The sequence below is a fragment of the Zingiber officinale genome, chromosome 1B, assembly GCF_018446385.1.
Source record: "Zingiber officinale cultivar Zhangliang chromosome 1B, Zo_v1.1, whole genome shotgun sequence".
Classification (NCBI taxonomy): Eukaryota; Viridiplantae; Streptophyta; class Magnoliopsida; order Zingiberales; family Zingiberaceae; genus Zingiber; species Zingiber officinale.
In genome coordinates, this window is record NC_055986.1 from 119,972,737 (window position 1) to 119,987,802 (window position 15,066).

The 15,066-nt window shown below is 43.8% G+C and overlaps 1 protein-coding gene across 1 annotated transcript; it reads right to left on the minus strand.

Moving 5' to 3' along the window:
* Positions 1–211: 211 nt before the first annotated feature.
* Positions 212–14,788, minus strand: LOC121975729 (phosphoglycerate kinase, chloroplastic-like). The gene is made up of 6 exons (XM_042527560.1): positions 14,169–14,788; positions 2,068–2,145; positions 1,713–1,973; positions 1,199–1,516; positions 859–1,017; positions 212–723 (listed from the first exon to the last, which is right to left on the minus strand). The coding sequence occupies exons 1-6, from the start codon at positions 14,580–14,582 to the stop codon at positions 514–516; spliced, it is 1,440 nt and encodes a 479-aa protein (XP_042383494.1). The 5' UTR covers positions 14,583–14,788; the 3' UTR covers positions 212–513.
* Positions 14,789–15,066: the final 278 nt, after the last annotated feature.

Genomic DNA, 15,066 nt, shown 5'->3' on the forward strand with positions numbered 1-15,066 from the left:
GACTTGATTATCTTATTAAATAAACGTGAACATCCCAAAGCTCGACTCGACTTATTCTTATACATGGCATTGATTTAAAGTAATAATAATATTGCGCGTAATAAACATTCCTGAGAACGATATAAGAAATAAGAACAAACGAAAAAAAAAAGGATTGGTACGAAGAGCACGCACGGATAAACACCACACTAGCTCAGTTCTTGCACGCACGGATTAAAGAGCAATTATTATTATCACAATCAGGTACAAAGAGAATCTGACTTGAAAATAAACAGGTTGTTTCACCAACACTGTTTAAAAGGCAACTTGTGACAATTTAAAAGGTATGATCCACTTATAACTAGCAAAAAAACTCTACAGCAGGAAACTCTTCCGAGTCTTGAGGGGTTCTCTTGGGAGGGACGAAACAAGAGAAAGGAGCCATCACAATGATATAGCTCTTAAATGGAATTTAGGCCATCGTTTCTGACAAGTAAATCAGATTCCAAAAGAAATCTTAACCTGCCATCAAGTTCATGCAGGTACAGCAATTGCTTCATCCAATGCAACAACTCCTGGAAGCTCTTTTCCTTCCAACAGCTCCAAGCTAGCCCCACCACCCGTTGATATGTGGCTCATTACATCAGCTACTCCAACTTTCTCTACCGCAGCAACAGAATCTCCACCTCCAATGATTGTCGTCACGCCTTTTCCACTGAGCTCCGCTAACTTCTTTGCAATGGCCTGCCAAGTCAAACAGATCAAAACATTGCTTTCTGGTGCCAATGTTTCACACACAAAATCCAATGAACTTAGTTATGATTGAGAATCTCAAATGGTACATCCGAAGAATATTTTGGAATAAGAAATTATCCTAACCTCAGTTCCAAAAGCAAACTTGTCAAACTCAAACACTCCCATTGGACCATTCCAAATAACCGTCTTGGTTGTATCCAGTGCATCATTAAATGTCTTAACTGTATCTGGGCCAATATCCAGTCCCATCCAACCATCAGGAATTTCAGATGCTGGCACAACCTGAAAAAAAAAAAAAGAGATGTTCTACATCACCAATTTGTTCTCGGCATTGATAAAATACACAGAATTATGTTATTCCATTTACAATTTACAAAAATTATGAATTCATACAATGATAAAGAAGATGAGATGCGTGACCCATAATAGTTTTCCCAAGCAACTAGTACATAAATTAGCAAACCTTGCTGTCTGCATCGGGTGCAAACTTATCAGCCACAACAACATCAGTTGGCAACAAAAGAGAGACACCTTTGGCTTTGGCTTTTGCAATAAGAGTTTTTGCAAGCTCAAGTTTGTCATCCTCTACCAAAGAAGAACCCACTGAGAAGCCTTGTGCTTTGTAAAATGTGAATATCATTCCTCCACCCAAAAGAAGAATATCACATTTCTCTAACAGTGATTCAATTACTCCAATCTTAGATGACACTTTTGAACCACCTACAATTGCTGCAAAAGGTCTGTTGGGGCTTGAAACAGCACCTACAAGATAATCAAGTTCCTGCAGATATATGGAATGAACCCGAAGTGTGAGCAATGTGTACAAAAACTAAGTTCAAACGTGTTGCAATATTACCAAGTATTTCAAACAGCATATATTACCAATGTACAGTTCAAACGTGTTGCAATACTATTTTGAAAACCTCAAATATACAGATGCATAATGACATATAGTTGTTTTCAATGTTAAGACCCACCTTTTGCAGTAGAAAACCAGAGACAGAGGGCTTCAAGAACTTGGTGACCCCCTCCGTTGATGCATGTGCTCTATGTGCTGTTCCAAATGCATCATTTACATAGAGATCTGCTAGTGCTGCCAGCTTCTTGGCGAATTCAGGTTCATTTTTCTCTTCTTCTTTGTAGAATCTTACATTTTCAAGAAGTAGAACACCACCTTCAGGAAGTGCATTGACCAATTTCTCAACTTCTGGACCAATGCAATCATCAGCTTTCTCAACCTATTCATGCAAAGAAAGCATACCGTGAGACAACACATGTCCACTTGCAGAACCGTGTGCTTGCTATATACCATGAGATAGAACTCGATCAAACCTTGATTCCAAGAAGTTCAGAAAGCCTAGGCACTATAGGGGCCAAGCTAAATTTTGGCGTGACACCCTTTGGACGTCCCTGATTATTCAAATACATAATATATAAGTACAGCGGTAATCACTCTAGAGTCTACACAACAAAATGGTAGCAATGAGAGAGCATAAGCATTATCAACTACAGCATAAAACAAAGAAGAATACAACTTTTCTGTAACACAAAAGAACAATAATAACTAGACACAATGACATTACGATAATCCTTGCTGAGGCCACTTGAAATTGCAGTTCATTGTGGTATTTCAATGGCTCAACCAAAATGTTTTGAAGCAGTAAAAAAGAGAAGTAAAGAGTTTTGTAATTCAGTCTTCCAGTACCATAAGATTACACAGGTGGAAAACATCCTGGCTGCTGTGAGATCATAAACTCTACAGTTATATCTAACTCTGGATTGCCACTTTTGTCTGAAAATGGTTAGAATAAGAAAGATGAGGAAATAACCAAAACTCTCAACTTTGAACTTTCAAGGCATTGTTTTACACGGAAAAAAAAATGTAACTTACTGATCCAGCATGGAATAAATGACCTTTAAAATTGATTTAACAGCTTATTAGGAAATCAATTCCTATTGAAAAGAATATTACAGTGCAGCATAGATCAAAAAATTATTCCGGTAATTCTAACTCAAACTCTTACGTTTGAATTTAAATAAAAAAAAAATCAGAATTGGAATTCCTTTTCTTAGTTCTTCCGTCTGGAATCATTGATTAGGGATATACTTGCTACTATATTGTAAATTCTTTAGTCTCAAGAATTCTTGAGAACTCTCTAATGTAAATGTATAGTGATCATGTCTGAAAGCGGGGAAGATGGCACACTGGGCAAATAATTCTGATGTTGACTAGGCGAAGACTCCAAGCTGAAAAAAGTGATTCTGCATGGTTTTGCATGTTAAAAGGAACATTAGTAATCGGGCCAAGGAGGGATCTCAGCGCAGACACTCCGATGCTCAAGTAAGTGATCTCACTAAAGGCAATGAACAGTAGAACGAATAGTGGTTATGGGTGTGTAGCATCACGTACGCATAGCCTACCTACGTCTGTAGATGGAGACCCCCTTTATAGTGTTACTGTTTGTCTGTGCACGAGTCTCAAGGCATTTTCAAAAAAGGACAAACCATAAAGATGCTCTGACACCTTTCTTAAAATGGACTCGCAATCCCTGCGTTTGGCAGGGCGGAAGCTTCTAGTATAAGCTTGTATATGGAATATTCTCCGTCATCAGTAGAACAAAATACCAAAAAATGAATGTGAGGTCGTTAGGTCGAGGGGCCCTTAATATATATAGCTGACAAATCGACTGAGTCCCTTTTGTAATCTGATCGGCTGTCGTTTACAATCACATCCAGGTCGGATTTGAGGAATGTTGTCGAGGACTCACACTTCGCTGGACCTCTCCGTTTGGCCCCAGAGTTTGGTTGGACAAAGTGTCCAATTTGTCCAATCGGACCATAGGTCTGATTGGCTAGATTACTCGACCGAAATAGTTAACCGTGCTATCCCCGAGTGATGCAAAAGACCTAACTCTGGATGGTACTGACTCGGGTAAGAGTTTCATCCGTACTGAGGGACTCAGGATCCAACCGACCCAAGGATCCGGTCGAATAACCTCTCGGCCGAGACGATTGACTGGGCTAGCCTCGAGTGTTGGCCCCTTTTTAACTTTAACTGGCATGTCAGTTGGCCTTCTAGACATTGACCCGGCTCAGAGGCCCCACCACATTCGTCGTATCATAAGCCTCCTCTTCAAATCTAGTTGAAAGAGGCTGCAGGTCCGACTGACAAGACACTTATGTTGTTTGTGTCCCTTGTCCTTCAATCGGACGTTTACTCTTTGTTATGCCGCTCGGCTCAAGCTGATGTTATACTTAGTTGTTGGTGCTTTTGGGTCCCTGGCTACTCGACCGAATGCTCATTCTTTGTACCGTCACTCGACTTGAGCTGACGCTACTCTAGAGCATAGGAAACAGGGCAACGTCACATTACTTACTAATGAATGTTCGGTATGATGAGCACGTTTTTTTATCATAAGCTTGCTTATTGTCTTACATCCCTCATAAATACAACCCGTGGCTTGTTGCCCGGTGTCGCATGCTTGCGATAAAGAATATCCGATGTGACAGGTGATTGTTGAGATTCGATGTGACTGCTGGCGGTTCAAATTTAACGGTCCAGATTAAACCTCTCTCCTCCATCTCCTTAATCGAACAATTGTGAACAACCGTCACTAGGGTTTTTAAGGTTCACGCTTTAACGCAGCTTTATCGTTTTCTTAATCGTCTTCCTCTTCGCTTACTCCTTTTTGCTGTCGTCAGCAATTCTACAAGCTCTTTGTTTTCATCATAAGTTTGTTTTCTTCCGTCCCTTGTTCAACTTTCTTCCTCTTCCATGGCTTCCACTCCCCCATCGCTGTCCACGGGCTCTGGTACAACTCCACCACCTCCGACTTCAATGGCAAGGAGGTGGACCAGAAACGTCTCACATATCATATTCGTCATCCCATCTGGCCATGCCCACCCCAATCTTCCTCCGGTTGACTATCTTACTTTCTTCAAGGACCATTTCTTTGTCGGCCTTCGTTTTCCCTTGCACATTTTTTTCTCAGAAGTTTGTTCTTATGTCATATCCCCTTACAACAATTAGCGGAGCAACTACTAAGAGCCAAGCAGTCTCTTATAGTAGAGAAGGATAAGGGTCACGACCATGAGATCGAGATTGAGAGGCTCAAGAAGCAATTGAACACTTCTGATGCCTCCTCCACTCGGAGAACACTCGAAAAATCAAGGCTATTGAAGACCTCGATCTAAAGAACAAGGAAGCTCAAGCTCTTGCCCAGAAACTTGAAAAAGCAAAGGCTGCGCTTATCTCAGAGCAGGCCAGCCGATAAGCCGAACAAATTGTCAAGGACCTTCAACTTGAAGAAAAGCAACATACACTCACCTCCAAGGGCGCCAAGCTGGAGGCCCTAAAGGCCAAGTTAGAAGCTTCAAAGGCGGAGATGACAAGCTACAAGACGGGGGAGCCCGAGTGGTTAGAAACTTTCAGAGTAGAATATCTTCGCTCCCAAGCTTTTAATTAAATGCTCACCGATCAGACTACTAAGATGTTCGGCTATGAAGCGGAAAGGGCCATCAAATAGCTAAGGGAGGGTGGCAATCTGATGGTCGACTTCCCTAGCAACTTTATACGCCGCAACAATATTTTAGATAACATCCACCTTTCTTGATTTTGCTTGACATATTAGAAACTCCTCCTTAGCAGTTTTCTGGATCTGTATAAGACTTAAGAACTTATGCTTCTTCAATTTATATATATTTGTTCCTTGCTTTTATATCTTACTTGGTCGTGAGAGCAAACTCACATATAACTCGGCAAAAATGGCTCGAGAGTCTGAGACTTGGTTGTGAGAATAAGCTCACTTATAACTCAGTCGATCGGCTCGAGAGTTTGGGACTTGGTTGTGTGACTAAGCTCACTTATAACTCGAGGCTCGAGAGTCTGGGGCTTGGTCCTGAAAGCAAGCTCACTTATAACTCGGTCGATCGGCTCGAGACTCTGGGGCTTGGTCGTGAAAGCATGCTCACTTATAACTCGATCGATCAGCTCGAGAGTCTGGACTTGGTTGTGAAAGGAAGCTCATTTATAACTTGACCGAAAGGCTCGAAAGTCTAGAAGTTGGTCGTGAGAGCAAGATCACTTATAACTCGGCCGAATGACACAAGAGTCTGAGACTTGGCCATAAGAGGATGCTCACTTATAACTCGGTCGATCAGCTCGAGAGTCTAGGACTTGGTCGTGAGAGCAATCTCACTTATAACTTGTCGAACGACTCAAGAATTTGGGACTTGGCCATGAGAGCGTGCTCACTTATAACTTGGTCGAACGGCTCGAGAGTCTGAACTTGATCGTGAGAGAAAGCTCACTTATAACTCGGCAGAACGGCTCGAAAGTCTAGGATTTAGTCGTGAGAACAAGCTCACTTATAACTCCGCCAAACAACTCGAGAGTCTAAGACTTAGTCGTGAGAACAAGCTCAGTTCTAACTCGGTCGATCGGCTCAAGAGTCTGGGACTTGGTTGTGAGAACAAGCTCACTTATAACTCAGTCGATCGGTTCGAGAGTCTGGGACTTGGTCGTGAGAACAAGTTCACTTATAACTTGGCCGAACAGCTCGAAAGTCTGGGATTTGGTCATGAGAGCAAGTTCACTTATAAATTAGCCAAATGACTCGAGAGTATGTGACTTGGTAATAGAACATGCTTACTTATAACTCAGCCGATTGACTCAAGAGTCTGGTATTCGGTTGTGAGAGCAAGCTCACTTATAACTCGGTCGAACAGCTCGAGAGTTTGGGACTTGGTCGTGAGAGCAAGCTCACTTATAACTCGGCTGATCAGCTCGAGAGTCTGGGACTTGGTCGTGAGAACAAGCTCACTTATAACTCGGCCGAATGACTCAAGAGTCTGAGACTTGATCGTGAGAACAACTCACTTATAACTCGATCGAACGGCTCGAGAGCTAGGGACTTGGTCATAAGTGCATGCTCACTTATAACTCGGTCGATCGGTTCAAAAGTCTCGAACTTGGTCATGAGAGCAAACTCACTTATAACTCGGTCGAACGGCTCGACAGTCTGAGATTTGATCATGAGAGCAAGCTTACTTATAGCTCGATTGATTAGCTCCAGAGTTTGGGGACTTGGTCGTGAAAGCAAGCTCACTTATAACTCTTCCGAACGGCTCGAGAGTCTGGGACTTGGTCGTGAGAACAAACTCACTTATAATTCGGTCGAACAGCTCGAAAGTCTGGGATTTGATCGTGAGAGCATGCTCACTTATAACTCGACTGATCGGCTCGAGAGTCTAGGACTTGATCGTGAGAGCAAGCTCACTTATAATTCAGTCGATCGGCTCAAGAGTCTGAGACTTGGTAATGAGAGCAAGATCACTTATAACTCGATCGAATGGCTCGAGAGTCTCGGACTTAGTCGTGAGATTCAGCCGAACGGCTCGAGAGTCTAGGACTTGATCATGAGAGCACGCTCACTTATAACTCAGTCGATTGACTTGAGAGCTTGGAACTTGGTCGTGAGAACAAGGTCACTTATAACGACCGAATGACTCGAGAGTCGGGGATTTGGTCGTGAGAGCAAGATCACTTATAACTCGACCAATCGACTCGAGAGTCTGAGACTTGATCGTGAGAGCAAGCTCACTTATAACTCGGCCGAACAATTCGAGAGTCTAAGACTTGGTAGCGAGAGTAGGCTCACTTATAACTCGGCCAAACGGCTCGAGAGTTTGGGATTTGATCGTGAGAGAAACTCACTTATAACTCGATTATTTGGCTCGAGAGTCTAGGACTTAGTTGTGAGAGCAAACTCATTTATAACTTGGTCGAACGGCTCGAGAGTTTGGGATTTGGTCGTGAGAGCAAGCTCACTTATAACTCGGTCAAATGACTCGAGAGTTTTGGACTTAGGCCTCTTGACTTGAATATGTCTGTATTCATTAAGTATAAACTTTCAACAAGATACACCAACTTGTTACAAACATACCCTCAAGCCCGATAGGGTTGTAGATGATTCGCACTCTATAGGCGATTCAAGTTTTTCCCTTCCATATTTAGGAGATAATAAGAGCCCGAGGTGAGCTTCTACACCACTCTATATGGTTCGCCTCATTATGGCTCTAATTTACTAACATCGCCGACCGACTTGATCCACTTCCAGACCAAATCAACCCTGAAAAAAAATATGGGGATGACTCTTCGATTGTAGTTTTGTTTCATTCGGTGCCGATACGCTATCAGCTAAGCGACTACTTTATCTCTGATTTCGTCTATAAGATCCAGCTTCATAAGGCGCCGACCGAAATTATCCTCATCGTACAATTGTCTCCGATCGGACTTTATGCCAACTTCCACCAGTACAACCGCTTCTCCACCGTACACAAGATGAAAAGGGATTATACTTGTGGCCTCTTGGGGCATAGTGCGATAAGCCCACAACGGGCAACTCATCGACCCAACTCCCTCCAAGATGATCGAGTCTGGTTTTGAGTCCTCTGATGATTTCCTTGTTGGTGACTTCCACCTGATCGTTACTTTGAGGATAAAACACGGAAGTAAAAGCTTGCAGAATGTCATAACTTGAGCATCATTCCTGAATCTTCTATCCTTGAAACTGCCTTTCATTATCCGAAACAAACTTATAAGAAATACCGAACCAACACACGATATTTTGTTATAGGAACTTGATGACCATCCATTCGGTTATCTTGGTCAGTGCCTCGACTTCCACCCATTTGAAAAAATAATTCATAGCTACTAGGAGGAATTTTCTCTGACCGACCACCATTGGAAAGGACACTACAATATTCATACCCTATTGGTCGAACGGGCAGGAGACAACTGAGGTCTTCAATAGTTCCGTGGGTTGATGCGGAATGTTTTAGTGTTTTTGACATGATAGACAAGATGCTACTAGTCAAGCCGAGTTTGCCTACAGAGTGGGCTAGAAATACTCGACTAGTAGAATCTTCTTAGCGAGTGACCGACCGCCTGGATGACTTCCACATAAACTTTGATGCACATCTTGTAGAAGATACTGTATATCGTCTGATCTGACGCACTTGAGCAGAGGACGAGAAAAAATCGTCTTGTATAAATGATCACCAATTAATGTGAACCGACCTGCCTTCTTTTTTATTATAGTCGCTTGCTCTCGATCAGCCGATAAAATTCCTTGTTAAAGAAACAAAATTATAAGTGCTCGCCAATTACTTTGTATCTCTATTTTAGCTTGTCTCTTATTGTGAGCTATCAATAATGTTTGCTCGACCGACTTACCCAGAGTCCATGGACTTAGAGAGCTAGCCAACTTGGCTAACTCATTCACACACTAATTCTCCGATAAGGGGATTTTATGTAACATCGAACGCTTCTGCATATAATCCTAACCGATCATTGTTTATTTCAAAATTGTTTGATAATTGTTGAGCTGCTAACTGAGAGTCCGAGTAGATCAGGACTCGGGAAGCACCCATATACTTTGTGGTCTGCAGACCGACTATTATTGCCTCATATTCTGCTTCATTATTAGTAGCTCGATACTCTAGCCGAACGGACAATTGCATTCTATCTTCGCGCGGGGATATCATAAGGATCCTGACTCCACTGCCCTGCCGAGTAAACGATCCGTCCACACAAATTCTCCAAGTTTCTTCTGGCATGGGGCTTTGTATCTCTGTCACAAAATCAACCAAGACTTGAGATTTGATGACCGCTTGGGGTTGTTATGTATATCGTATTCACTTAACTTTGTTGTCCACTTGATCAATCTTCCTGAAGCCTCTAGGTTGATGAGCACTCGACTCAAGGCACTATTAGTCAATAAAATTATGGGATGAGAAAGAAAGTAAGAGCGTAACCTCCGAACGACTAAGACAAGCCTGTACGCCAACTTTTCGAGAGCAGTGTAGTGGCATTCAATGTCTTTTAATAAATGACTTAAAAAATACACAGGTTGTTCTTACTACTTGCCATCCTGACGCACCAACCCCGATGGCGTTTTCAGTGGCAGATATGTACACCTATAGTGGCTCGCCAGCTATGGGTTTTGCGAGTACGGGTAAAGCAAACAAATAATTTTTAAGCTCCTCCAATACCGTATCACACTTGGCATCCCATTAGAATTTAGTGACTCGATGGAGTATTTTGAAGAACGGTAGACTCCGATCGAATGACTTTGAGATGAATCGGGATAAAGTCGTAATTCGTCCGGTCAGGCGTTGTGCCTCCTTCAAATTGCATGGTGGGGCCATGTCTTGGAGAGCTTTCACCTTACTCGGGTTGGCTTCAATTCCCCGCTTTGTCACGATGTAGCCAAGGAAGCACCCGCTCTTAGCCCCGAATAAGTATTATTAGAGTTCAACTTGAGTCCATACTTCCTCAGGATTTGGCACGTCTCCTCTACGTCTGCGCATAGATCGACAACTCGGAGGGACTTGATTAGTATATCATCCACGTATATCGCTATGTTTCTGCCGATCTACCTTCGAAACACCTTGTTCATAAGTCGTTGGTATATTGCTCCTACATTTTTTAATCCGAACGGCATAATATTATAACAAGTTCCTCCAGCAGTGATGAAACTAACCTTCTCTTGGTCTTCTTTAGCCAGAGGGACTTGATGGTAACCCTAATATGCATCCAGCATGTATATCAACTCGCAATCAGCAGTTGAGTCTACCACCTAGTCAATGCATGACAGAGGGTAGTAATCTTTTGGGAAAACCTTGTTTAGATCTTTGAAATCCACATAGACTCGCCATTTATTCCCAGGCTTAGACACCAGCACCATGTTTGCTAACCAGCTTGGGAATTGTACTTCACGGATATGCCCGGCTTCAAGTAACTTGTCCACCTCCACTCGGATGATTTGATTCTACTCAACTCCAAAATCTCGCTTCCTCTGTTTAACCGGCCGAGCATTCGAGCGGACATTAAGCACATGCTCCATTATTGTTGGCAAGATACCCGTGAGTTCCTGAGACGTCCAGGCAAAGATATCATTATTGCGCGTTAAACAATCGACCAGGTCAGCCTTTTGCTCTTGGCTCAAATCGACTGCTACTTGAGTGATGGCCTCCGGTCGGTTGGGATGAATTTGCACTTCCTCCTTATCTTCATAAGCTAAAGTCGGGGGAGCTTCTTGAATGACGATAACTTCCACTCGCTGAATTTTTCGAGCGGAGCGAGCTTCGATTTTTACCACCTCCATGTAGCATTTACATGCCATCAGTTGATCTCCTTTTACCTTGCCGACCGAGTCATCAATTGGGAATTTGATCTTTTGGCAGAATGTGGAGACGACAACTCAGAACTCATTCAACACCGATCGACCCAAAATTACATTGTAAGCTAAAGGTGCGTCTACCACAATGAAGTTCGATCATCAAATCCTCAAAATGGGCTCCTACTCTAGAGAGATAGCCAATCGGATTTGTTCGATCAATAATACCTTGTTTCCAGTGAATCTATAGAGAGGCGTCGTCATCGACTGGAGTTCACTTTTATCTATCTGCAACTGCTCAAACGCCTTCTTGAAGATGATATTGACAGAGTTTCCTATATATAAGGTATAATGTATATTATAATTGGTTATAACAACTTTAATAATCAAAGCGTTATCATGGGGTATCTCCACCCCCTCCAAGTTTTGGGGACCGAAACTAATCTCAGACCCCTATGCTTTCTCTCAACTACACCCGACTACATAAATCTCCAGTCGACAGGCGTGAGACTTCTTGGCTCGATTAGAATCACCATCGGTTAGATCGTCTACTATCATACCAATGTCGCCCCGAGAGGCATTGCTATGATTTGCTTCTTCTCGAGTCAGCTAGCGAGGTTGTTCTGTAGAGGCCCAAGCTGGTGCTCGATTATTTCTTTGTTAGGGCTGATGCTGGTTCCGATCGGTTCTGTCAGGGCTTCGCCTTGGGGGTCTATTCAGTCAGTAATGACGCTACTGGTAAGGGGAAGACAATCGTTAGCGAAACCCATGATTGGTCGCTGGCTACATATCTTGATTATAATGATAGCAATATTTAGTGTTATGCATTCTCGACCGGTGATAGGTACAAAACATCGAAGTCCATTGATGGGACTCGAGGAATCGTGTATGCTTAGCCTCTACATGCTAGACTGCATTCTGCCTCTGCTCGTGGTGATGCGACGTGTGACCCTATCGGGACCCTTTAGGTGGCAGAGTGGGAGGAGGAGCTCGACACTCAGGAACGGAGGCAAGAGTGGAAGGAAACCTCCTTCTTCCAAGCGGATTAAGCTTCTTCTATGTTGATGTACTTAGTGGCCTGCTTGAGTAGATGGTCGTAGTCCCTTGGCGGCTTCTTAATGGGAGATCGGAAGAAGTCACCATCTGTGAGCCCTTGGGAGAAGGCGCCTACTAGAATCACCAGGGTGGTCGAAGGGACGTCCATGGCCACCTGATTGAATTTTTCGATATAAGCCCTTATTTTCTCTCTGGGCCATTGTTTGAGGGAAAACAAGCTCAACATCGTCTTATGGTAGTGGCGGCTGTTAGCGAAATGATGAAGGAATGCTTTGCGAAAATCCTTGAAGCAGCATATGGACTCGATCGGGTCGGGAGCCGGTTGAACCATTTATGTGCTCAGTCAGAGAGGGTGGTAAGGAACACTCGACATTTGACTCCGTCCGTGTACTGATGGAGGATAGCTGCATTTTCGAATTTAAGCAGGTGGTCCTCTGGTCAATTGCTCCTCCATATTCTCCAATCGACAGGGGTCGAAAATGACTCGGCAGTTTATCTTCCAAGATTTCTTGGGAAAATGGCATGCTCGCCCGCTCGGGAGATCCATCGGCCATCGGAGCTTTACCTTTCCGGAGGTCACAGATAGGTGCATTTTCAGAAAATGATCCTTAGGGCCTTTCCATTAGGCTCATATCATCAGGGGGCGTGCGGAACAACACCCGATGATATGCGATCAGCGATAAGGGCACGGGCAGGAAGCTGGTCGGATGTGCTGGTGCTTGCAGGAAGGCGATTGGGGGAGGAAGGATTGGTTGGAAGCCGGTCAAGCCTTCCAGTCAGATCCTGCGCTCGGCCTGAGGGTCGGTCGCAAATATAGTTGGGTCGTTGGGAAGAGGATACCCGAATGCTGCTTATTATTGTTGCACCAATCTAGTCGCTCGGCCGGCTATTAGCAGTTCCAAGTCTTCTTGCGACAAAGTTACTGTAGTGAGTCGTCCAGTCTCATCCATTTTCGCTTTTCAGATGCAGGCAAAAATTCCCATTGACAACACTAAATTTGATACTATCCGAAAGAGAGGAAGATGGAGCACTGGGCAGATGACTATGTTGACCGAACGAAGACTCCTAACTAAAAAAAGTGATTTCGCATGGTCCTACGTGTCAAAAGGAATGTCAGTAACCAGGTCAGGGAGGGATCCCGTCGCAGGCACTCCGATGCTCAAGTAGTGATCTCGCTAAAAGCAATGAATAGTAGAACAAATAGTGACTATAAGTGTGTAAAATTGCATAGGATGGTGTATGCATAGAGTACCTGCGTCTACCCCCCCCCCCCCCCCCCCCCCTTTATAGTGTTACTGTTTGTCTGTGCAAGAATCTCAAGGTGTTTCCAAAAAATGGCAGACCATAAAGATGCTCTAGACCATAAAGATACTCTGACACCTTTTCCAAAATGGACCCGCAATCCCTACGTTTGGCAAGGTGGAAGCTTCTAGTGTACAGCTTGTATATGGAATATTTTCTGTTGTCCGTGGCGCAAAATGTTAAAAAAAAGGAATGCGAAGTCGTTGGGTTGAGGGGCCCTTAATATGCTTAGCTGGTAAACCAACTGAGTCCCTTCTGTAGTCCGATCGGCTGTCATTTGCAAGCGCAACCAGATCGGATTTGAGGAATGTTGTTGGGGCCTCCCTCTTTGCTCAGCCTCTCCGTTTGGCACTAGGGTTCGTTGGACCATAGGTCTGATCGACTAGATTACTCGGCCGAAATAGTTAACCGTGCTATCCACAAGTGATGGAAAGGACCTGGCTCTGGATGGTATCGACTCGCGTCAAAGTTTCATCGGTACTGAGAAACTCAAGATCTGACCCTGGAGTGTTGACCCTTTTTTGACTTTATCTGCTATGTTAGCCGGCCTTTTGAACTTTGACCCAACTTAAGAGCCTCACCGTATTCGCCGTATCATATAGATTTCAAACCTTTTCTTGAAAACAGAGTCCTAATTTCCTTCTGTTTTTTTCCCCAAAAACGGGAATCTGCTACAGTACTAAAGAGAATTCAAAAACCATAAGCTTTGATGGTTCCGATCAAGTTGTCAAATAAATAAACAACAAATTTTGAGTTAAAAGTGCGAGCATTGCAGATCCACAAGCTAAAGGTATAACCTTTCAGAACGTCCATGAATATGTTAACGGGTCAATTACCGTGCTATCAGATAGAAGCCCGAGTTGCAACTGAATTGGACCAAGAAAAGACGTTTACCAGATGGCTGGAGAGTATGACTTTGGCCCCTTTGCTGATCAAGTGCTGGATGGTCGGCACAGCCGCACGTATCCTAGTATCATCTGTGATGTTACGGTCCTCATCGAGGGGCACATTCAGATCCGCTCGGACGAACACCTTCTTCCCCTTGAGGTCAGCCACAGTGAGGTCACCAACGCTCTTCTTAGCCATCGACACCACTCCACGAATCCCTCTCCCGCTCCTCCCAGCCACCGCCAGGATCCTGTCGGCAACGTGAGCGGTCAGCAAACGATCACCCGCCGCGAAGGCGAAACCCATCCGTCGGAGCCCAGGTCGAAGACAGGCCGCGGCGGAGGCAGACGCCGCCACCACACGCCGTCGGTACGAGGAGGTTGGGAGGAGGGAGAGGGAGGCGGCGGCGGTGGAAGCCATGGATGGCGAGCGCTGGAGAAAGATGAAGAGAAGAAGCAAGGAGGCAGCGAGGAAGGGAGTGAGGGTTAAAAAGGGATTGGGTTTGTGGAGGAGAGCGTAAGGGTGTGGATTTGCTTATCGACGAGGAGAGGTGGAGAGAAAGGGTGGCTCGATCGATGAGATGGTTGATTTGGGCGGTAGGAAGACTTTGGGGGATGTTTGTGGGAAGAAAAAGGAGAGGCGGAGATGACGAAGGGGTGTAAATCTTATATCAGTTGCCTACTATTGAGTAAATCTAAATCACAATAATAAATTCATAACTATTTTTAAGTTATCAATTGCCTATCATTTCCAATATATCGGTCACGATAGTAAACTTTAAAATAAATTATGTTATGTTTTAATTTTATTTTGAATTTCATTTATCTATTTTACTTTTTTTTTCAATAACAATATTGATACGGTGCATAAAGGTGGGGCCAATAAAACTAGGCAGTGAGAAGTT